Source organism: Strix aluco, chromosome Z, assembly GCF_031877795.1.
Source record: "Strix aluco isolate bStrAlu1 chromosome Z, bStrAlu1.hap1, whole genome shotgun sequence".
NCBI lineage: Eukaryota > Metazoa > Chordata > Aves > Strigiformes > Strigidae > Strix > Strix aluco.
The window spans coordinates 955490-978680 of NC_133971.1; the positions used below are offsets into that span (position 1 = coordinate 955490).

At 41.6% G+C, this 23191-nt stretch overlaps 1 protein-coding gene across 1 annotated transcript; it reads left to right on the top strand.

The window, feature by feature from the left end:
* Positions 1-636: 636 nt before the first annotated feature.
* Positions 637-21917, top strand: ELL2 (elongation factor for RNA polymerase II 2). The gene is made up of 15 exons (XM_074813130.1): positions 637-656; positions 709-828; positions 1304-1411; positions 1783-1845; positions 3131-3197; positions 3633-3754; positions 6430-6593; positions 9225-9484; positions 12254-12378; positions 12519-12606; positions 14338-14896; positions 17186-17252; positions 20559-20730; positions 21630-21674; positions 21807-21917. The coding sequence occupies exons 1-15, from the start codon at positions 637-639 to the stop codon at positions 21915-21917; spliced, it is 2091 nt and encodes a 696-aa protein (XP_074669231.1).
* The last annotated feature ends 1274 nt before the right edge of the window (positions 21918-23191 follow it).

The window sequence follows — 23191 nt, forward strand, 5'->3', positions numbered from 1 at the left end:
GAAAGAAATGGCAAATATGTCAACAGCAGTAACTTTATCTTAAGGGTTTGAGGCGACAGTAGTTTTTGCAAACCTAGGTGTTGTCAGCAAGTTTATCTGGTTCAAGTACTGCTTTCTCTAGGTTGCCTAAAATGTGTTAATATTTTAAGGAATAGTTTCTAGACTGCATATTGCGTAGCAAGAACCCCATGCTTTAAAAGCGTGCCTCTGTAAGATAAGTGTACTTGATCTGTCAGGGGATGAGGTCGTCTTTGCACAGAAGTGAGGAGGGAGCCTTGAAATCTCCTCAGGTCAAAGCTGGTGGGTGGCATTTGGTAGAGGACAGTGCGCCAGGGCTGGGGTCTGCACCGCACGGGTGGCTGCTGGAGCATCGTGCTTCTCCAGAGCCACGGTGTGTGGTGTGGTGGGGGGCAAAAACCTGGTGGAAACATCTGGCGAGCCAAGATCAAGGCAGATCAAGAGCAGCAGCTCCTGCGTGACAGTCTCATGCCATCGTCCTGCAGGTCAGCCTGCTGTTTCTTGCAGCAGCAGTCACCTCGGTGCACCCCAGTGTTGCAGAAGCCTGACACTGTGGGCTTGTGTTGGTTGGATGCTCGACCGTAACCTGCAGACCATTTTCTGTACAGCTGCTTCCCCATGTTGGGTTTTGACTTCAAGTGAGGTACCTTACACAGTCTCTTTTGAAGGGTATTGCACACCTATTTTCAGACCTCCATTCCAGTTTTTGAAGACTGATGTGAATTTTAACTCCATCCTCATGCATTTTGTCCCTGCCAGCTTTGTATTACCTGCAGATTCAATAATTATTCTTCATTCCGATTCAAAAATGTTTGGGCTTTCACTTTTGAACCATAATATGGAAAACAGGCTTATCTGATTTAACTGCAATTGATATCACTTAAAATGTGCTTTTTTTTTTCCCTCAAGGTTTATCCCAAGTTTATTAAACTGGGTTATCTGAATTATGACAGACTTCAATAAATTTACTTGTTCAAGGGACAAAGCTTTTGGCTGTGTGGATATCCTGAACAGGTCCAAAAACAGTTCACAAAAATGAAGAGTTTGCATCTGCTGCATTACAGATTACATAATAAAACTTTGAAACTGAGGATGAAAGAGTTAGATTTTTATTCTCCGGTTAGTTGCAGTACCATTTTTGAAATCTTTTAGCAGAGAAATATTCCCACACTGTTCTTACATCCTCTTCATCCAAATGAATGAATGCCTGAGGAACGGTCATCTAGTTTTTCTGAAGTCTGTGAAAAATATGTCCTAAAAATTTGAGAATAAAAGTAATTTCTAGACCTTTTCTTGGCTCTTGCAAAGAGTGCCAGCTCTCCTGTACATCCACCCCGCACATGCAGCCCTTGCTGCTCTTCCCACTGCTGCCTGGCCACTCAGCAGCCTTCAGGCAAGTGACCCAGTTGTTTCTTTGCATGAGCAAAGCACAAAAAAAACTATTGCCATCCAACAGCTTTATTCTGGATGTAAAATTAGCTCTCAGTAAATCTAAACAGCTATTCTTCTGAAATTTGCTTGAATTTTTAGTGGAATATTAATACAACAAGTTTTGCAAAAAGAAAAAAACCTGTCGCAGTGGTTGCAGTAGCTGGTTCCCTCATGACCTTTGGTGTCTTTCTTACGGAGTTTGTTTGTGTGTGTGGGAAGCTTTAAAACATTGTGTTCCCTTTTGAGTTTGCTCCTGGGAGCAAACATTGTCAGCGATAGCCTTCACGGGCATCTGCCTGTAAAGGGGCAGACTTGATTTTCTCCATACTTCAGCAGCGCCTTTTCAATATTTGGGAGAAATAGGACCTTGCTGGAGATAGTGGATCAGCAGCAAACGTGTGTGCTCAATGGTCAGCTTCGCGTTTTTGTGTCGAAAGACATTGAGACACTCTGTGGTTTGCTATACATCATGGCAATTGCCATGGCAATTCTTCCAGAATTTTAAATATAAATGTTAAGGTGCAGAAATTCCTAATGCTTAAGGCGTTTTCATGCATATACATTCCTTAGGCTGATCAATGGAAAATAAAGATTTGCTCAAAATCAGCTTTGAGGATGAAGTCCAGCAACAGTTTCCTGCTTCCCTCTGCTTGGCTGTATTTATTGAGGGCCAGCCTTAGACTGATCATAGTATACATTTGTTGGTTTTCCAGAAAAGTATATCAGGCTAAAAAACATTACCTCCTCTACAATTTAAATTAAATCTAAATTGTCAAATTCATACATGCACACTTGCTGTGTTTGTAGTAAAACCTGTACACTGAAACATTCAGTCAGTTGTAGTTAACTCTATCGAATGTTTATAGATGAATTTTGGTGTCATTTGGGCCCCTGTAGTTTTCTTGAGTTGATGGTTACTGGATAGTAACCTTCATAATCATTAAGAGGTAAAGCCACATATAAAATCCACAACTATGTGTTTGGAAACTTTCCCAATTTATTTCCATTTTTACATAAAACACACAGATTGCTCTTTTAGGCATACTGGTACTTTAAGCTGAAGTAAAAGAATATGGTGTTCAGGTGACTTGTCCTTCTCCTTCATGTCCAGTCACTGTCCCAGGCTGTTGATAAGCTCTGCCGGTACAGATGATTCAAATATAAACAGTAATGGAATTGTTTTGTAATAGCACTTTGTGCAAATGTTGTTTGCATTTTTGAAGACTGGGCAATCTCACAAGAAAATACTGAAAGATTTCTATTGAATACTGGTTTTTACATATCTATCTTTGTCAGTTGAATTTAATATGCCATTAAAGATTCAGGCAAATTTCAGAATAGCTTTTTAGATTTACTGCGAGCTAATTTTACGTTCAGAATAAGTAGTTGGATGCCAGTAATTTTTTTGTGCTTCGGTTTTTGTTTTGTATAGCAGCACATTAAAAAATGTGCTTATGCCAATAAACATTTTAGTGATTTCTCATATTTACATTTTTAAGCTCCAGCAGAATGCGGCACACTTTGTGCTGAGTGATTAGTTCAGCCAAGGAACCGAGTTTTGTTACATCTGACTGAAGTTACAAAAAACTCTTTACATTTCACATTTATGCAAATTGCATCTAGAGCTGAGTAAAAGAAAAACGATTTAGCACCTGTTGGAACTGAAATTAATCTTTTATAGTTTAAGAGGTTTTACTCTTGTAATTTTGGGTGTTGCTGTTTACTTTTCCTTCTTGGAGCTGACTCCCGTAAGTGCTTCGTTAGGACCAAATAAATCTCGACGCTGGGGCAGCGTCCGAGGCGGGCTGTGCGAATCGCTCTCGTCTGTTTTGTTAGCTGAGCTTCAGTCCGTTGGATTGTGCTCAGGCGCTTGCGTTTAGAGTTAAGCACGTGCATATTAGTTCCACTAAATGGGAAAGGATGACTTGCTACTTGAAAGCTTTGCTGAATTAGAGGCTGAGCAACTGTAGCCTTTCCAGTGCCGTTACTGCTGTGACAGACGCATGGCCAGCACTGCTCTCGGAGGGAGAACGGAGCCAAAGCAGCTTTTTTCAGTGATGCGACTGAAATCATATCAAAACTTTCAAAATACTGTTTCTCATTTAAAATTATGGTCCTAGCTAATTGCAGGCAAAGGAGCGCAGACTGAAGTTTTTACATAAACTTTTTTTTTTTCCTTTTAGTTTTTTCAAATTCCCGAATTTGATCTGCCAGATGAATTGGATACATTTAACTTCCTCTTGTCAGATATTGGCAATGATGATCCTCAGGAAAGCTTTTACTGTGTCCAGCAAATGGACTCCAGGTAAGTTTTTACTTAACGTTTTCTTTCATGGCAAATTTAAGTAGATTCTGTGGCTTTGAGCATGCAGCGAAAACCTTTAACAGAAGCATGCTCCTAGTGATGAGCTGCAGAAGAAAATTAATTCCCAGCAATAGCATGATTTCTTGCTAATTATAAATACTTGCTTTTACATAGAATTCTTTTTGGGTTTGCTCTTAAAAAAGTAACCTTTTGAGTACTTTCTCAGCTTTTCATGCTATTTTTAAAAGCATTTGGAGCCTGGCATCAACCAAGCTAGACCAGATCAATTCTACAACCATATGTAAATATGATTATGGCTGGCAGCGTGCTAGCATGCTGCCCGGGATGGATAGCTGTCTTATTTTAAGAACCACATAAATCGGTGACCTTATCCATAATTGCATGACCGTGGTGTTTTAGAACCCAAATGTAATACAGCAGCACCTTGTCCTGGTTCTTTAAGTCAAAGTGAACAGTGTTAACATCTCCCGAAAAGGCAGGAAAATACCATGCTTTTACATTAAGTTTTCTTCAGCCTCTAGAAGATGACATTCAGCGTAGTATCAATGTAGTCCAGCGGGGTTGAATAACTATTTGTCCCATTTGATTAATTAGGACGTGACGGGCAGAGTTTATGCACTGATCTGGGAAGCTGATAGCAAACAGGCACATGGACACGTGTCCAAAAGGTGCTGCTCAGGTTCTCAGTCACAGGCGAGCTTCTGCCCTCAATTTTGGAACAGAGATTTCTCTAGATAGTGGGGTTTCGGAGCAATAAGCGAATGAGCTGGTTTAATAGCTCTTTGCCTAACAGGAGATCTCTCACCATCCCCATCCTCCTTTTTCTCCCCTTGCGCTAAGTCTCTTCTACTACAACACAACCTTTCAGTGAACTCATTGAACTGATGGGATTGGCAAAAAGCCGGATGGTTTAGTGGCAGACCTGGGCGAGCCTGAGGCAGCGTGGGCTTTTTTTGGTTTTGGGGGGTTTTTTTGATTAAACTGTATCTGAAAGGGGCCAGACAGCTGCCTCAGCTGGCAGAAAGCAAGCGGCAGGAGTGCATGCCAGGGCTGAGAGGTCCTGCCTCCACTCCTGGCTTGCCCCTCCCCAGCATCTCTGATGACACTCTCTCCTTTAGGAAGGAGCACCTTCAGTTAAATTAAACTGTGTTTTTTGAGTAAGATTAAATTTAAGCTGCTTTAGCTCTGAATAATTCCAGATAGCATGTCTAGGTAGTTTTAATGTGGTTTCACTAATCTTCTTCAAAATCTAATTCAGACTAGTTTTCGTGAGGTCCTTTGTAGCCAGCTCTCAGTTTGTGCAAAGCGCCTGCAAAGTTAATGCAAAACTTGTGTGGTGTTACACGCAGAGTCATTTAAAAGAAAATAAAACCAGAAAGGACCTCTGCAGGGTGTCGAGTCTAATTTTGTGCTCCAGGCAGGTCTAGCTTCAAAACTGGCTTGGATTTTGAACATGCCCAGCCTGAGGAAGGGGATTACACATCATCTCAGTCAGTGCTCAACTGTTCCTGTGGTGAAAAAGCGCATAAAAGCAGTGATGTTCGAGGAAACAGGCAGCGGATAAAAGCTGTGCTTTAGATGGCACGAAGGACCTTTATTTCTGTTGTAAATGCAGTAATTTTGGAACAAGGGATCAATACTTAGCTCTAGGCTATGGACAAAACTGTAGCTGTATCATCTTGAAATGTTGGTCAGGGGCTTGGTCCAGCTTCGACTTTCAGAAATGACGTGGTAAATTGAGACATGAGATTCTTGACCCTTCTTGGAGGTTTGATGGGGAGTTTGAGGGTGGCTAAAGTGTTTTCGGGTGAGCTAAAGCCACTGGCTCTCTGCTCTCTGGTCAGAGCCATTGCGATGGCGGGTGCCACACAGTGTACTCGTTAAGAGCAGTGACAGGCCAGTTTAAACGAAGCCGCTGTTAGTCAGTCGAGGTGCCCTCCTGGCTGGACGCAGCGCACTGAGGGCGCGCGTGTGGGCTGAGCATGGAGGGCTGGGCTCCTCCGGAATGGCTGCCTGAAGCCCCACGCCCACCCTGACGTTATCGGGGGGACCTCACTGTCCTTCCCCTCACTCGGCGTTTGCTCTGAGTGCCTCTTCTCCAACATGAATCCTCACAGAAGCGGGCGGGTGGACCCCACGCACTCCTCAGCGCTGCCAGAGGCACAGAGCGGGCGACGACGCGGGTGGACATCTTTGGAAGCAAGATGAGGGGAGATCAGGGCACGGGCCGTGCGCGGGTCTCGAGGGGAGGCTGGCTTGGCCTCCCCGGGCCTCGCAGTGCCCATGGCCACCACTGGCCACCTCAGGAGAGATGTGCCCAGCTGAGAGCCGCGCGGCTGGTGGAAGGCCTCTGGGTCGGGGCCCACCAGCCATTACAGGGCCGGTGTAACTGCCCGAGTTGTCCCGGCAACAGCCATGACAGCAATGAGCGCTGCGGGGAGCCTGTCTCTCAAGCACAGTACACCGACAGGTAAAACTGGCACCATTGGGACATGCAGAGACAATCTGGAATATATTTACACCCTAGCTAGCTGTCAGGACTGGAAAAAAAGGTTTTTCTTCACCTGTTAAGACAGGTTTAAAAGTTCCTGATACAACCATACTTCTAAACATGAACTAGTGCTTGGGCTCAACCTTTTTCAATGTTTTTATAGTTCTGGAGCCTCTCAACTCAGTTGCCTGGGACTTACACAGAATCAAATTTCAGTGTGTGCCACAAGTGATTCCTATCCGACAACCCAAGCGTGCATGACCCAGCCAGAGGAGGAGTCGCGCAATGGAAGTGCAAAGTTTATTAAACCTGGTGGACCAATTTTAGGTATGGTGGTGTTTCATTTTTTACTAGATGCCTGTAAGTTTTTAAACTCAGTAATTCATTTTTTCAGCATATTCTTGGGAAAGTCGGCGTGTTCCGAGATCTCCGATGTAGGTAGCTTGCCCTCATGTTACAGGTTTGCAGTCTGCTCCTGCTGCATCCAGACATTAGCCCTTTTTTTCCCCCGAGAAAGCCTGCCAGTCATTCCTCATTCCCATATTGCTTGACTGGTTGAAATTTTGACCACTGAGGTGAGGGATTTTACCACCCCATGCCCTGAAATTCTCTGGTTCAGTACCTAACGTTTTGTTTTTGTGACGGCACTTTTGAGGACCTAAATACTGTGCTAAGTCATTAGCCTTAATTTGTAATCTAAAAAAATTAACATTGAGGAAGTCTCATACACAAATTCATAGGCTTAACAGGAAAAACTTTGCTTTCCACACTTGCTAATGCTGATTAAATTTTATTTATGTCTTGGCCATCAGTAAGCAACTGCTACCACAAGACCATGGTTTGTTTTCAAAAAAAAAAAAAGTTAAAGTAAGACAATGCTGGCATGGGAACATGGATTTCATCATTTTCCACAAAACAGAAAGCATTTAGGTGGTATTGTTTGTTATTAAACTGTTCTGAGTACCGTTTTCCTGAGGAGCCTGGAGCTGGCTGCAGAGAGGTGCAAGGTGAGCATCCCCTTTCTAGGCACTCAGTGGTACGGGCAGCGGCGGTCCTGCCCGCAGCAGCGAGCTGAACCAGGTACATCCATCTTCATTACGTAAAACAGGCTCTCACTTGGCTGCGGCCGCAGTCGTCCGCCAGCACGGACATCCCTGACAGCGATGGTACAACGCTTGCTCTGCCTCAGCAGGGCGTTTAAGCCAGCTTCATCACAGCTTTTTGGAGATACAACACTAAGTGTGTGTGGTCTTGACACTAAGGCAGCTCAGCACGGGTTGATACAGGGACATGGAGTGGGGACTGCTTCCCCTGCATTGCCTAAACTGCTCTTTAATGGCAGCGTGAGAGGAGCCACTTCCATGTATTTCAAAACTTCTCATTGGGGAAGTTCTACTTCACTTGTGAATGATCTGCGTGATTCCTGTTGGTGGTTTAAATAGATCTTAAGTGAATATTTAACATTAAATAAATGGGGTCTGAAGATTGACAGTAGGACAGTGAGGATATTTGGGGGCACTTTTGTTTCAGACTGGCATTGAGGAGGCCCAGGTAGGACAGGTCTTGTGGCTGGTAGGTCACGGGGGTGACTCTGCAGCGTGCTTCATGCAGTACAAATTAGGAACTGTGGTTGTTAATCATGTTAATGCTTGGTTATGTTCTCCGTTTTTTTCTTTTAAGTGATTCAGAGACATGACTTTAGGAGGTGTTTTGTTTGAATGCTGGTTACCCCATCAGCTGTGCCGGGAGGGTTGTGTATCTACACAGAAATTAGCTTGTCAAAACGTTTGTAATGCATTGAATTTGAAACTGCTAAATTCATACTGTTCAAAAAATGTAACTGTGTGCATTTGCATGATTAAGTTTCTTTAAAACCAGAAGGACAAAGTCCAGGGAACATGCAGGGTGGAAAGGTTATAAAGGTTTGGCCTCCTCTGCAAAACAGGAACAAATTCCTGCTACTCCTGAGGACAAGCAGTACATAAGCAAAGCTCAGTCTCTGTGTGTCTGATGGAGAGAGCAAGCTCCAGATTTTCTCACCAAACTCATTAAGTCTCCCTCGTGTACCAAACGTGAGCTGTTGGTTTCAGAAAAATGTCTGGTTTGTATCACATCCTCTGCTGGATTGCAAAGAATATTTACTACAGTGATTTTCTGTAACATTCTGATAATTTTTTTTTTTTTTTTTTCCCCCTGCGTGATAGCAGAGCAAGGAGCTCAGGTCTTTTTCTGGAAAACTGAAAATTCAGCTTGGGTGGTGTTACTTTTAAATTCTGGATGCATCACTTGCAAACACTTGCATTGTTCCTCCAGTTGAGAAACACATCTTTTTAAAGAGTTTGATCCAAAATGTTGTGCAGGCCATGTTTTAAAACTTCTCTGGCCTTGGTCTGAAGAACTGTTAAATTTTAGGTGTATTGTTGCTGACAAACCTGGGGTTACTTAACAAGAGGGGAACATTTCAGCTTAAAATGTGGTGTAACTTACAGTAGCTCACAAGTGGTTAACACCAAGTGTTGGTAGTTTCTTTAAGCAGTGATGCAATTAATTGTGTAGACTTGTTCTCCCTAGGCATTAACGGGGGATCCTTTAGTTATATGGAAGACCTTTGCATAACACTTTGGGGTACTCTCCTAAAAAAAAATGCCTGGTTTTGAGTATTCAGTGCTTGAGTTTATAAACTGGAAAAATAATAAAAGCACCATCTATATAAATAATCAGTAAAGCCTTCCTATCAGTATCACTCACCAGTTTTTTTTAATACTGAGCATTTCTTTGTTAATGCCTAGCTCAATGCATCTTTGCCACCTGTATTCTTATAGATCTTGAAATGCTAACTAAATAATTTTTAGAGTTTATGTGGCTTGGTAAATTCTTTTAAATCAACTTTCTTGTCTTCTGCCAATCTCCCACATCATTCACTTTTTGTTCTTTTTTTTCTTTTTACCCTTATTTCAGGAAGAAAAGCACAGGTCAGAAAAGCACCACAAAAAATTCCAGATCCTGTGCCTGTGAGGAAGAGATCAACACCCATGAACCCTGCAAACATAATACGGAGGATTCGCACACAGAACGTGGTTTCTCAGCGACCGTACAGGGATAGGGTGATTCATTTGTTGGCACTGAAGAATTACAAGAAACCAGAGTTGCTCGCTCGCTTGCAGAAAGATGGTGTCAACCAAAAGGACAAGAATTGCCTTGGAATGATCCTTCATCAGGTGAGATCATAGAGTTTGTGCCAGAAATTTTTCCCTCCTGCTATTCTTTTAATCATAATTTTGAGCTGTGTCACTTCAGTGTTTAAATTAGAAAATAATAAACGACATAAAGCTCCTTAAGTTTTTCAGTAAACTTTATGCAGACGCACCAAACTGCAGGTCAGTGTGAGGAAAATAAAGACACATGAAAAAATTCTTGGGGAGCGGTTTTGTTTTGCTAGAATGCCAGGCAATATTAACTATTTCTAGCTTTGTTTCTCCTAATGTCTTATTTTTTCCTCCTTTTTACTTGGACTGCTTAATTGAGAGAAGCTGACCGTACATTCTCTCAGTTGTGTGAAATAGTTTGTCATAGTACTTCATGTTTTTTGTGATGAGTTTATGTGGAGAGAAATTTGGTAATTGCAATCGCACAGGTTAGCACTTCATTTGAACGTGGCTGTAAGTGGTACTTGACTTCCCTTGGGATCTGTTGGAATTGCAACCAAGGGAAGGGTGTTCCAGCCAAATTGTAAATGATAAAAGTGGTGGTCCGATTTTGAGCACATTATTTCTTTGCTATCATATGGACTGTGTCTTTACTTTCCTTGAAACCTTTTTTTATTCAGTAGCTTTTTCAGTGCTCCTTTAAGTCCCACTTGCATTTCTTTATCATATCCCTCAAAATTATTGGTAAGTCTATAATGTTGTATAGGCTGCGTGTTCAAAAGCATCACTTATTAATTTGCTACTAAAACAGTTTAGGAAAGGCTTCTTAAAGTATCGTAAGATGCAGTGGCTCCTCCCTTACTTTTCAGACACTCCCTGTACCCATAGACTGTGGCTGAATTACGCGTGTATTAATGTGTAAAGTAGGAATATTTCCTATTTATCTAGGAAAAAAAGTGTTTTGGAACCTATTAAAGTGAGCAACATTCAACATTTATACAGCTTTGGTTGATCCTACACTGAATTCTAAAAACTCTTTCCTTAAATATGTCAAGTGTTATTGCTTTGTTTCCCCAGTGTGATGGTAGTTGGTTTTTTTTCACCCTGAAAACACACAATTTAACAGCCATGTTCTTACATACAAATTGAAGTAGTCAATCTATATGTTAAGTTGGTTATAAAATTCTAAAAGCTCAGCTCCCTAGAGCATAAAAGGTGCAAAAACTTTCTCTTGTCCCATTATGCTTGGCAATGTTTAAGGAGACTTTCCTGGAGTCTGTTTCCTGTATGTGGTGTGAACCTCAAGGAACCAGTACCTCAAGGTACTGGTTTGCATCAGAAATGGTCGTGTTAGCAGCACTACACCCTGAAAAGCCTTGCTCATGTTTTTCTTAGCTCTGTAATGAGGTTTTTTTGGTACAAATCGAAAATCAGCAGCCTGAACTTGCTAAGATCTAATATGCACCGATTTGCTTCTCTTGGAATACAGCTTTAGTTGTTTTTAACAAGTGAAATACTGCTTAAGGGTATCTTTGTTACTTTTAATTTTTTTTTTTTAAGATGGGGACAGACAGACATGGACACAGGCATGAATTTGTAGTATTTACCATGTTTTGAAGTAAAAAAATAGGCTGAACTGAAAAGTGGTGGTGGTGTGTTGATGAGTTATTCAGCATTTTGTATCAGGCAAATAGAGACAGTTTTGGGGTTTTTCCCTGAAAAAGGTGTCAGGTGATGAAGTCTAAACCAGCACTTCAGGTGTCAATGATCTTGAGGGGGTTTTTTAGCTCATTTTAACCTTTTGAGTATACTTTGCATTTTTCTTAAGGAAGCTATAAGCCCGTTTTATTTTCAAAGGTATAGAGCGAGGCATGCACAGAACCCCCTTGTGACAATACTGAACCCTGCGTCTGCAAAATGAAGACCAATCTGGGCCTGCACACCTCTCCTTAAACATTTCAGCACTAAAACATGTTTTCAAAATATAACTTGTTAGATATAAGTACAGTTGCTTTTTTTCCCATTTGGTACAATTTTGATATGGCTTAAAACTACTGGGATAGATGAAGAATTCATCTTTGTACCAGAAGTACTTGTCTAGCGCCAGTTTGGTTATCAGGTACAACCGTTCAGTAGAGAGATACAGTTTCTTGTGGCTCAGGCACTTGAGAAAGAAAATCAGTTCTGTTTATCAAGACAAATGACGGCACACTGTGTTCATTAATGTGATGATGGAAAATATGCATTGTTCCAAGCACAGTCTGTGCTCTGCCATCACAGTCTAGCCCTGTAGAACCAAAGAACAGCAGGTGTCCTCCTGAAGTTGAACAAATCTGGATTTGTATGTGGAGATAGTGTTCTTCAGTTCTTAAAAAAAACCCAAACAAACAACAACAAAACAAAAACAAAACAAGAAAACCCAAGCCCAAAGCAAAACAAAAAAAGGCAAACAAAAAAACCCCACAAAATAGGCCTCTCAGCATATTTCATGCAGTGAATATTTAAAGTTTTGGCATAGTTTGCCTTCATTCCCAATGCTGTATTAAAGACAAAAAACGAGATCCATGGTGCAGAGAGACGTTTTCACAGAGTACGCTTCATACCTGCTGGCAGCAGTTCAGGATTTTCTTACCTTCAAATTTCTACATCCCAAATTGACCACATTTTTAAAAATTGGTGCTCGTTACATGAGAGCTACTTTGATCTTCACATCTAAAAAACCTGGAAAACTGGTGTGTGATTTTGTTTTCAGCTTTTATTTTACTTTGCAGTACCAATCTTATTTCTGTAGTGTGCATTTAGGTATAATGAACATTTATTTTCTTAAATGTCTGCCCATAGGTAGCCAGCCTGAATACAAAGGATAATTCTTACAGTCTGAAGGATTATCTGTTTAAAGACATTCAGAAAGATTGGCCTGGATACAATGAAATAGATAAACAGTCATTGGAGTTAATACTTTCTAGGTAAGTTCAGTCTCTAGGGGAAGGAAAATTGCCATTTAAAAAACTTTCTGGGAAATGAATGTCTGTCCTCCCTATAATGAAAGAACTATGACATAGACATTTTTTGCCTTGTAACCTGAAGTGTTGGGTCATCCTTACAGAAAATTAAATTCGTCTGAGGATGCCCCCAGCACCAGTCATTCGGGATCTCCTGCAACTCCCAGTAAAGATAGTCCATCAAATTCTCAGGTATTTTGTACTTTTTTTTATCATTATTTCCAGTGTATTAAGATTTATCACACTTTATACTGATGTAAAAGTTGTGATGTGAAGCACTAATATTGTCTTTAACACATGAAAAACTGAAGCATTTATCTCTAATTGGACTTTTCTTCTTTTTAAAGGTGGTTGCACTGTCAAGGACTGCAAAAAAACTTAGTCATGTACCTTTAAGTGCTGCTATATTTAGTGTTCTGTATTTCAGAATGTTTATTAAAATATTTAGAAAAATAAAAAATTCCTGTCTATGCAGTATTTTTTAAGTATTTTGTAAATATGCATAGATCTCCGACAGAGAGTACCCCTGTTGTGTTTGAACAGCCAACATGTTGGCCTAAATTTCAACTGTCCATCCGTAGCACGTCAGAAGCCTCAACTTGCCTGTAGAGTTTCAAGTCGTTTGCTGAACTTCTCGGTTACCCGTTATTGTTCCACAACCCTGTACTTTCTGGTTAAATACTTCAAGCTGTTTTGTACTGCCACATAACATGTTCATCCTGGTGCATAGGAAGGTCTTCTAAAGACAAGATATGTATGTGCTTTTGTTACACGGTTGCATGTGTTCAACGTTCCTTGTGGCATGGTAGCTATAATACATAAAATATGCACAAACATCCTTGTGCTACTGTTTAAATGTAAAGCTTAGGCAAGTCTAGAATAAGGACGAATGGCCGTAGTGATCCACTTGGAGCAATATTTTTTTTTTTCCCCTATAGGCATCAGTTAAGCACCCACTTTGATCCAGGGTAGCCCAGGTGTGAAAAGGCAGATCTGAATCAGCAGGTAGTAGCAGGACTTAAAAGGCATATGTCCAGTTTTCCTATCAACACAAGAGGACCATGCCAACCCTTTTAGAAGAGGCTTGGAAAACTCTGCATTACTTTAAAGAAAAGTTTGATACTTTCTGTGACTAGGACTGCACTTCAGTGCACGCAGTGTGCAGCGATAAGATGGGAAGTACAGAAAGCCTTTCACCACTGAGATATTTACGTTTACGCAGAGGAGGGAGGGCACACCTCTGTGTTTCCCTTCCAGAGCATGAAATGGTGCAGGTCCCAGGGACCTCTTCCCACCTGCCTCCCTACCCACAGAACCTGGATTTATTTCAACAGGGTGGCACAGAGCCGTGCCTGGGACTCCCGGCCCAAGCTGCCGCTTGTACATCGACGTGAGCAGCGTGCGCTTGCTAGAGGAGAGGATGTGAACCAGCTGGAGAGCAGCTGGGACAACAACTGCAGCAAAACTGGGGGGTTTACCCGTTCTTATCAGCTTTGCACGTCACACGCTCTGAGAAGCATGCCGCTGCGTGCTTCTCGGGGCCGCTGCAGTAAATCACGTGGCTGTGTGCCAGCAAAAGCTGACTCTTCACCTGGTGTGTCCCAACGGAAATCGGTGCCTCAACGACACCAACCTGACCTCCTCGTTTTGGTGAAGCCTCTGATCGAGCTGCTGGAGAGAGTGTCTTGCTCCCAAAGCCTTTTAGCTGTAGATTTGAAGAACGACTTGCTAAATCATAAGATTAGAAACCAAGAATGAAATAAACCATGTATTTAGCTGCTGTACTTCCTTGCTTGACAGCTATTTTCAGATAAGAAAGATGTGTTTTCAACAATTGCCAGTTCAGAAATGTTCCTTTTCCAGAATGGGAGCAAAACTTAGTTCTGCTGGTTTTTAAGTGTTTTTTTTTCTTTATTATCACAGAAACGGGTTTTGAATTCCTCTTTTATCGATCCCCTGAACAAAAAGAGGAGGATCTCTCGCCTGGGCAGTGGAATCCCGTCCCCACTCAGAGACCGCTTGTCTGCGTTCAGGGAGAAAGCCGCTGCCGCCCCTCCGCCGCCTCCCCGCCCCCCGACCACCTCCATTCCCGCTCCTCACCCGCTGCCTTGGATGCGCCTTCACGCTTCCCACCCTCCAAAAACTGCCAGGTCCACCTCCCCCAGCACCCCTGAGGGGCAGGGGACACAAAACCTGCCCATGGACAGCTTCAGTCCAAATAGCCGTAAGGCCTGTGAGGACCAGCAACAAAAATATACCTCTTGGAGTTCTTTGGGGATCCCAGAGCCTGCCGGGGTGCAGGCAAAGCCTGCTAAGTCCACAGGCAAGAAGCTGCACCTACTGCCCGAGAAGGCAAAAGAGCTTAAGGAGAAGGATGAAGGCAAAATGCAGGACACTGTGAGTGTGAGCATGGAGGAGAAAGACCTCAGAAAAGAAGAAATTGCTGAGCCGAGTACATCCTCCTGTTTGGATTTGGGTGAAGGTATTAATACGTTGCTTTTCCTAACTATTGTGTGGGTAACTGTGGTGCAAAGAGACCTGTAAAATGAGGGACTGGAAACGCAAATGGTCTAGTTTTTCACTTGGTATATATTAAGTGCTTTGCCATTATCCCTACTTTATGGTCATGAAGAATCCATATTGTTTTTCTGCTGTTGTATTACCTTGTAAATGTTAGTTTAAAGAGAACAACAACAAAAAGCAGAAGCTGTTCTGCTGGAAGCTTATCTAAAATTAGGTTCATTTTTAAGAATTCTCCCTCTGTAGTACAAAAATCGTTAGAAAGAAATCTGGAATGGATTGCTGTAGGGCAGAAACTGGTTAAAAGGAAGAGCTGGGAGCTAGAAAAACACAAGGAATGGATTTTTTTTTTTTTTTTGCTTGATTTCCAGTAAACTGACAGTTCACTCAAACTTACTCCACTTCTTTCATGAGCAAGTTTTAAAGTCTGCAAGCTGCAGATAAAAACCTGTCACACGTTTATGGCATGCTAGCTTACTGAATCACATAGATCAGATTTAAATGTATTTCATCGTGTATCACAATGCAAGGTTCATCAGCCTCTGCCTTTTCATGGAAAGCCTAAAACCTGCGTAAACTGGCATGAGGTTTGCTGGAGTTTTGGTCTGAACTGTGCTGTGAGCTCCTTCCTCTCTATCTTAGCTGCAGAATTTATTACTTCAAAAGATGTAGAAACGGTGTGCACTGAAAATGGCATTGAAAAGATAAACAGAAACGCTTGAAGAACACTTGATTTCTTGACACACACACAGTAGGGCAGAGTTCAGTCCCTTTGTTAAATCTGTGTGTTGTCTAGTTTCAGAGGTTTGACGTGCAAATGAGAAGTCAGGTTTAGCCCTTTCCTATCACAGCCCGGAGGCGTGTTTGGACTAGGCAGGGTGCCTCTCTGAAGAGCTGTTGTGCTTGTAGACAAGGGTGCTTTGAGATGCTCTTTTCACTTTTACCCTGGACATACTACACAGTGCCCACGTGGCTTGGGATTCCTTTGCAAATATTTGTGCTTTCAAATATTTATGAATTTATATACAGGTGAGCGTCTTTCTCCAGATGCCAGTAACGAAATTCTGAACAGCTAGGGAAGGAAAAATCTGCACTGCATTTCAAGTTGGTGCTTACACTGAGCCATGTCAGCAAACAACACTTGAATTTTTGGAAATGAAGTGCTCGCAGTGGAACTGTTCACTGAAGTTGTATTGTACATACCGCCACCGTTAATATTACTGTTTGCATTTCTCTCAAATTTTGTCCCCATTTTTACACCACTTTTTCTACTCCTGCTGTACTGCATAATAATACTAAAAGAATAGAGTAGAACATGACATGATAGCTTGGATAGCTTGGAGGTTGGCAAGAACAGTTGAGCTTTAGCAGAAATACTGCCTTTAAACAGTGGCAGTGTAAGAAAATAAAGAATATATAGGACTGTGTGTTTTAACTGCAAAACCCCAGATGAAAAGCAGAGGGAGATTACCAAGATCTTGAGTGTTCCTCCGTGTTCCAGCTAACTTTTCCTTATGGCAGCTATTTTTCTTATTTATCAAAAAGATAGGAGGCTCCTGAAATATTCCTTTAAAAAGAGGGACTAGAGATTAAGTGTACTGTGCTCTCATAATGCCATTTAAAAGAGCAAAAGAGCAATTTACAAGTGCAAATAACTTTCAAACCCAGTTTTGCTCCGTTAAGGAGGAGCAATTCTTTGTTGCAGGTTATTGAAGCCTGAATGCCAGTAACCCATACACAATGCTCTTGACTTTCCTGCTTAGAAATTAAATCTAACTTTAGATATCTGTAATTGGCAGGGAAGGAGGGATAAAAAACATGGCATGAAAAGAACTTCAGCTTTCTGCTCTATTTCTCGCTGGAACCTGGACGTTGAGATACATCTATATCTACATAGATACAGATACATCTCAAGCTGTTGTCTTTTGTGCAGCTACATCTGTTGCTGCATAATTTGAATGGCTGTGCAGATGCCACGTCGTGTCTTCAAAGAAGAAAAGCTGACCTTGGGTTAATACTGCGGTAGCGCAGAACCTGTAGAATAAAGTAGCCGTGCCCTCTTTCTAAAGCCCGGTACTGCCTACTATGGAGAAGGTCATGTGAGCCCTATTATTAACTTACAGAGCTTATTCCAAGTAATTTACTGTGAGAATAAAACTCTAAAGGATTTTTTCAAGCCCATTAAGCTGGTATTGTTTGGCTATATTAAAAATCTGTTTATCGCAAGTGTCAAAGTTCTGCTTTTCTCTAGGAGTTGAAGAAACTTGCACTGCCTCCACAGGTTCCCCTTCAGCAAGTGAACCACCAGACTACTTCACGTGAGTAAAATAACAATTAACTTTCTTGCCACTCACTGAAGCAGATGAAAAAATCACCTATAAAAACTCTCGTTTAGCTACAAAATTGAGAATTGACCAAAATGTAGTTTTAGAATAATGACAAGTTCCCTCAAGTCACCCAGCTGCCTTATTCAACTACCTGCAAGTTTTAAACTCTGAGGTTGTCTCTTAATTATTGCGGGGGGGGGGGGGGGGAAAGAAGCGATAAAAAGAATTTTTAATATACTCTAGAAGACTTAAAACATTTAATTTCATTCTTCTTCAAGAACACCATAAAAAAGGAACACGAACCCACACTGTTTTCTTTTTAGAGGCAAGGCAAAACAGGAGGAACGCTGAATACTAGAATCCATAAATTTGAACATCTTTCCTGCATTTCCACTGCTTAGTGCATCTAAGGTGGAAAGTGGGGAGGGAAGGTAGCAGACTTTAAAGTCCGGAGTTACAAAGCCTATATGTGAGCTAACAGGAGTTAACCATCAAAGTTATTTCTAAAGCTTTGGTGTAAAATGGTCACTGGCTAACTTGAACCTACAGCAAAATATCCAATTTCACCGGAGAATTGCAGACCACAGAGATAGAGAAAACAGAGGAACCTCAATTCAGATTTTAACTTTTACCCGCTTAATTTTGACTACAAAGCAAGATAAAAATACATTAAACTTGCATGTGAAAGGTAACATACCTACAGTGACTGCCATGTTGCAGTCTGTAAAATTAGAGAAGGACTTCCTGGTGAGTTTAATTTTGGCTCCTGAACAAGTTGTCAAACATCAGATTGACATTTCCAAAAAGTTAAAATTTGTCTGCTCTATAAAAAAGTTTTTCATCCGTGACAAGTGTTAAAGAACTTGCTTTCAAATTAAATACCTCTAATACCAGAATCATTTGGTTGCCTAAATACTTCTTTACAGGAGAAAAACTTTCCTGTGAGGAGGATTTGTCTTTACTGTTGCAAAACAGGGAAATAGCTTCTGCAAATGCCCAGTGTCTGGGCTTTTCCCCCGCTGTTTTACTGGTGGCCTTTCTTTAAAAATGTGAAAGTTGAAGGAGGCCACAGTGGAATAACTGTGGAATAACGTGGTCAGCGCCACCTGAATTTCTAATAAAATGCACTTTTTTGGGGGGAAGATGGGTGCAGTGGGGAGCAGTCTAAAGCTCTTTCCTGGGTTGGAAGGATGAGTTTGAGAAGGTTTTGAGGGGCCTTCGGTGCTCAGAGCTGGGGTGAGCACCCCGACAGGTAAAGCCAGGACGAGCCCAACACTTCCAAGCAGCGCAACTGCCCAGCGGCGGCAGCAGCGCTGAGCCCAGGGTCGTGTCTGCGGCGCTGGAGGGGAGGGAGCAGTGTGTCTGTCTTAAAACACTGTGAATTGTCAAGTTCAGCAGCTTCTGTCCAAGGAGCAACAACAGCAAGGGGGGTCAGGCCCCCCTGTAGCACTTGAACTTGGGTGCATCTTCTGTCTGTGCTGAAGCAGACGGCATGGCAGCGCCCTGCATCTCACTCACTGCATTAAGTGATGCTCCATGGAAAGACTGAAATAAGTCTGGCCCTGCAGGGAAGCAGTTTAGTGCTTCACGTGTTAGGCTGAGAACTCAAACCGATGTTTAATTCTTGACCTCTGCTGGGTGACAGTGAACAGATCCAGCTCTTTGCTGTCTGCTTCCCAGTCGGCTGAGGGCAGTGATACTGAGGACAAAGGTTATCTGATGTAATCTAGTATTAAAGTTGGATGCCAATAGCCACTGTTAAAAGGTTAAAAAAACCAACCAAACAAAAAACCCGTCATGCAAGGTTTCATGAACTTGGTTTAGTTCTGACTGGGATTAAAAACTTCAACGAAGACTTCCCTGTGAAAGGAGCAACGTCTGGAGCAATCTCACAGATAATCTACTGGCCACAGTGTCCTGGAAAAACATCAGGTTGTGCTGTTTCAGACTGATCACTACAGAAAGATTGAAACCTGAGAGCACCTACAATTTGATCCAGTTTAAAGGACTTTGGTAGTTTATTTCAATTTCTCTTCCTGTCTAAGTGCTCTGTAATTCATGAGTATAATCACAGCTTTAGCATAAAGATACTTTCCATCTTAGTCTAAAGATGATGAGAGTAAAGGAACTCAAGCTTTTTAAGCAAAGCTTAAGCAAGAGCTAGACAAACCAAACAGATTCACCTTTCTCCCCACTTCTATTCTCATTTCTTCCCTCTGCACACACATTGCGAGTGCTCTGGTAGGCTCTTCTCCTGTGCTCGACTCTTGCTGTGGGATGTAACTGTGCACAAGCTTCACAGGTCCTTCCCAAAATGTTGGAGGGCACCTGTAGTTTTCTTTCAAAAATCATCCGGCGCTCTAACCAGGTGCCTCTGGCCTGGGGTACATCACTGAGCAAAGTTGTCATCTGCATTGGCACAGGCTTTCAACTTGTTAAATTTTTACTGCTCGTTAAAATTAATCTAAAGGTGGTTTGAAGGATTTGTCCCCGTGTGGAGACGCCTGTGTCATCCGAAGAGAACCAGGTCTTTAGGCTAGGAGGACCAGAAGTGCTGGTGTGGGAAATCATATCTATTACTCGCATTCCCGCTTCATCTTGGATTTGCATAACGACCTTGTTAAATCGGCTCATGGTGATTTGAGGGAGAGGAGAACGAAGAAAGTTTCAATCGCATCAGTGGCTTTAAGCATTTAAAGGTTTTTCCCTCCTTAGGAGGTGATGTGATGGGGTGTTTTTTTGTTTCAGACCTCTCTGCAGTTTGTTGCTGTATTGCAAGTGCCTTAGTTGAATGGACAGCAATGGAACTGGTGTTCTCTAAAATAATAAAATGTTATCATTAACTATGCTTGGCTGTTAGGTTTTTGGCTACATTTGTGCCTGTCTAACTGCATCCAACACTGTAAATGTAGCCCCTTCCAACAATGTAATGGAAATGAATTTTCAAAAGTAGATGTGAGCTAATTGTCCCTTTGTAGAAAGAGATTATAATCTAGCAGTTTCTCTTACTGAGGATGATGCTTCTATATTTGAATGATTGCTTATGTTTTCTAAGTATGCTACGCCTTTCTTGTGCACCTTGTGAATAAAAACTCTAAAGAGTAAAATATTAGCAAACAGCTCTCACACAAATATGGTAGATTTCTGTCATTACCTAAACGCTTTCCCTTGGAGCACGTGTGCTTACTTGTAGAAGCAGTCAGTCATGTAGTTAACTGACTTCAAGCTTGGGTGTCTGTGCTTGATATTCATTATGTCCTTGGTGTGAAATTGCATGTGTGCTTATTTTTCCCCTAGAAAATACACAGCTATAGTCTCCTACGAGCAACGCCAGCGTTACAAGAATGACTTCTATGCAGAGTATGATGAATACAGGAATTTGTATGCTCAGATGGAGAGTATCAGCCAGAAATTCACGAGCCTTGATGCACAACGGCACATGCTTTCTCCAGGGTCCAAAGAATATAAGGTAGAGAAGGATAAAACTTTGAGGATTGTGTTTCATCTCCCTCTTATCCCATCCAAAAGCCCACATGTTCAGCACAGGCAGACTTTTCAGTATGTTTATCTGTTAAGTTATATTGACGTGGCTTTAAAAAGAACATCGCAGACTGAGTAACCGGTCTCAGGGCTGAAACTGTCAGGCTGGCTCGTGGTTTGCTGGTGAGGCGTGGGGGTGCTGGGTGCTGTTACACAGATCGGGGAGAGGATTGGAAGCGCATGGAAACCAGCGGCCGTAATCCCAAAGCTTTCCTGACCCTCTGTTTCCCATGGTTTTATACACTTAACTAAACCTGCAGCCACAGGTTACCCATCTTCCCGATCCTAGCTATGATTCTAGCAGAGAAGGGTGTTAAAAACCTGATATTCTGGCCTTCCAGCCCAGACTTCTCTGATTTGGACATACAAATTCCTCATGTTCAGTACCAGAATTCTTTAATTCTGTGTGCACCCTGAGGATTCTTGTCTGGCTTTTTTTAGTTTTTGGTCAGATTGCAAGTGTATTTGTGAGCAGAAGGAGTATTTTAAAGTCCCTGGTACTGCTCAATCAGACAAAGGGAAAACTTCTAGAATTGTCATACATCCTCAGACCCTGTGTGGGCTTGCCCTGATTTTTGACACTTGACAAAACCCTGCACAAAGTTGTTCAGCCCTCAAACTCCACCTGTTTGAGCTGTCTGCAAACAGACAGCAGCGTGAGCGACTCATCGAAGGGAATCGTCAAACACATGCCCCTTCTGTTGCCTATTTACAGGTTTAATTGCAGATTTGGGGTGATGTGGGGGGATGGGAGGTTATTTTTGCATTTTCGGGTAGTAGTGAAATGTTATTCATGTTGTCTTCATGTTTGTTTTTCTTTTCTTGAAGATGCTTTGTAAGGAAGTCTTAGAAGAGTACCACAAGTTAAAAGAGGTACGTGTAACACCAGATTTGTGGGAGGTAGTAATCACTGAGCCTGGCTCGAGGCTGTTTTTAAGCAAAGGACATGAAATATTAAACTCTACAGAAACATTTTCATGCCAAGATTTTCTTTTATCTTTACAGTCTAGCCCCAGCTACTCCGAAGAGAAGCGTAGATGCCAGTATCTCCACAACAAGCTGTCTCACATTAAGAAACTAATAGGGGAATTTGACAAACAGCAAGAAGAGTTGTAGCACTACTCCTGCTTTGACCAGGACACGTGAATGAACAGAAGCTTATTTATTTAAAACTTAAGATTAGTTTGTCTAAGATTCTAAAAGTTAGCATTGAACTTTTCTGTTACAGAAGTTTCAGTATTAGCAGATTTAACTACTTTTATTGTTGTTGATGTTGCTTATATGCGTATTTAAAGCTGCTTTTTCCGGTCCCTTCTTTTCTTCAAGATTTATGTTTGTCCATTTAGATAGTTTTATCAGTAGATCACTGGGGAGTCAGTACCTTTACTATGAAGTTGTGCACATATTAAGAAAACGTTGTAGCAAACTGAAATGCTTATGGATAGATGTAAGGCTGTTTTCTGACCTTTCTTGTTAATGCGAACTCTTTGCCTTAAATGGTAGAAGGTTTAGAAATTTGCACAAAACAAAAAAATCACATTGTTTTGGAGGGTTAAAGAGGCATGTAGATATGCTGTATACAGTGCATTTTGTGACAAAAGAAACTCGCCCCTGCAATTTAAACCCCTTGTTGCAGTGGTTGCCTTAAGGTGTTTGGTTGTGTATATTTAGTGTAGTTAAATTATGAGCTGCGCTGCTTCCCGCTTTGCCGAGGCGCCTGGGAAGCACTACGTGGCCTGTCGGTGTCTGGAAGCGTGTGCTTGTACCGTGTGTGTGTGAAAATGTGTGGGTGTGAACATGTGTAATGGGGAAAAAAAAAAAAAAAAACAAAAAGCTGCTACTCTAAGTAGGCCAAACGCTCAGGTTAAAACAACTGAGGAGTGTTGCTGTAGGTTTTTTCCTGCAGAATTGCTACTTCTGCTGTGGAAGGCGAGAGCATTTCCATTTCAATCATTTGTCAGCTTTAATAATATTGGGGAGATTGATACTTTACAAAAATGAAACAAATATATAGTTTTGGGGCAAGATTATGAAAGTAAACATGTAGGTTACCTATTTATATACTGCTTAAAGTATTTTTTGAAGAGAGATATGCAAAGAAGCTATTGCCTACATGAAATATATATTTAAAGATTTTTGTCCTGGGTGCCAGGAATATAACAAAGAGGAGATGTATTTAACTATAAAATACTGTGATCACCAAACAGCACAAGTTTCATTTAATGAAGTTTTTTTGTTTCTTTTGATGCAAACCATTGCTTGCTTTATCAGGTGAAAACGCAGGTTATTTGGTCAAAACTGAGCAACATCTTTCTGTGTCTTACTGTGTGTGTCTTTTCAACATATTGCCAATTGAAAAGGGAAGCATTATGTTTACAAATCTGATTTTG

Coding starts and splice junctions, on each gene's coding strand:
- ELL2 (XM_074813130.1), top strand. CDS start 637: ATGTTGGGTTTTGACTTCAA. Junction 6,594..9,224: donor ACCTGGTGGACCAATTTTAG/GTATGGTGGTGT, acceptor CCCTTATTTCAG/GAAGAAAAGCACAGGTCAGA. Junction 12,607..14,337: donor ATAGTCCATCAAATTCTCAG/GTATTTTGTACT, acceptor TTATTATCACAG/AAACGGGTTTTGAATTCCTC.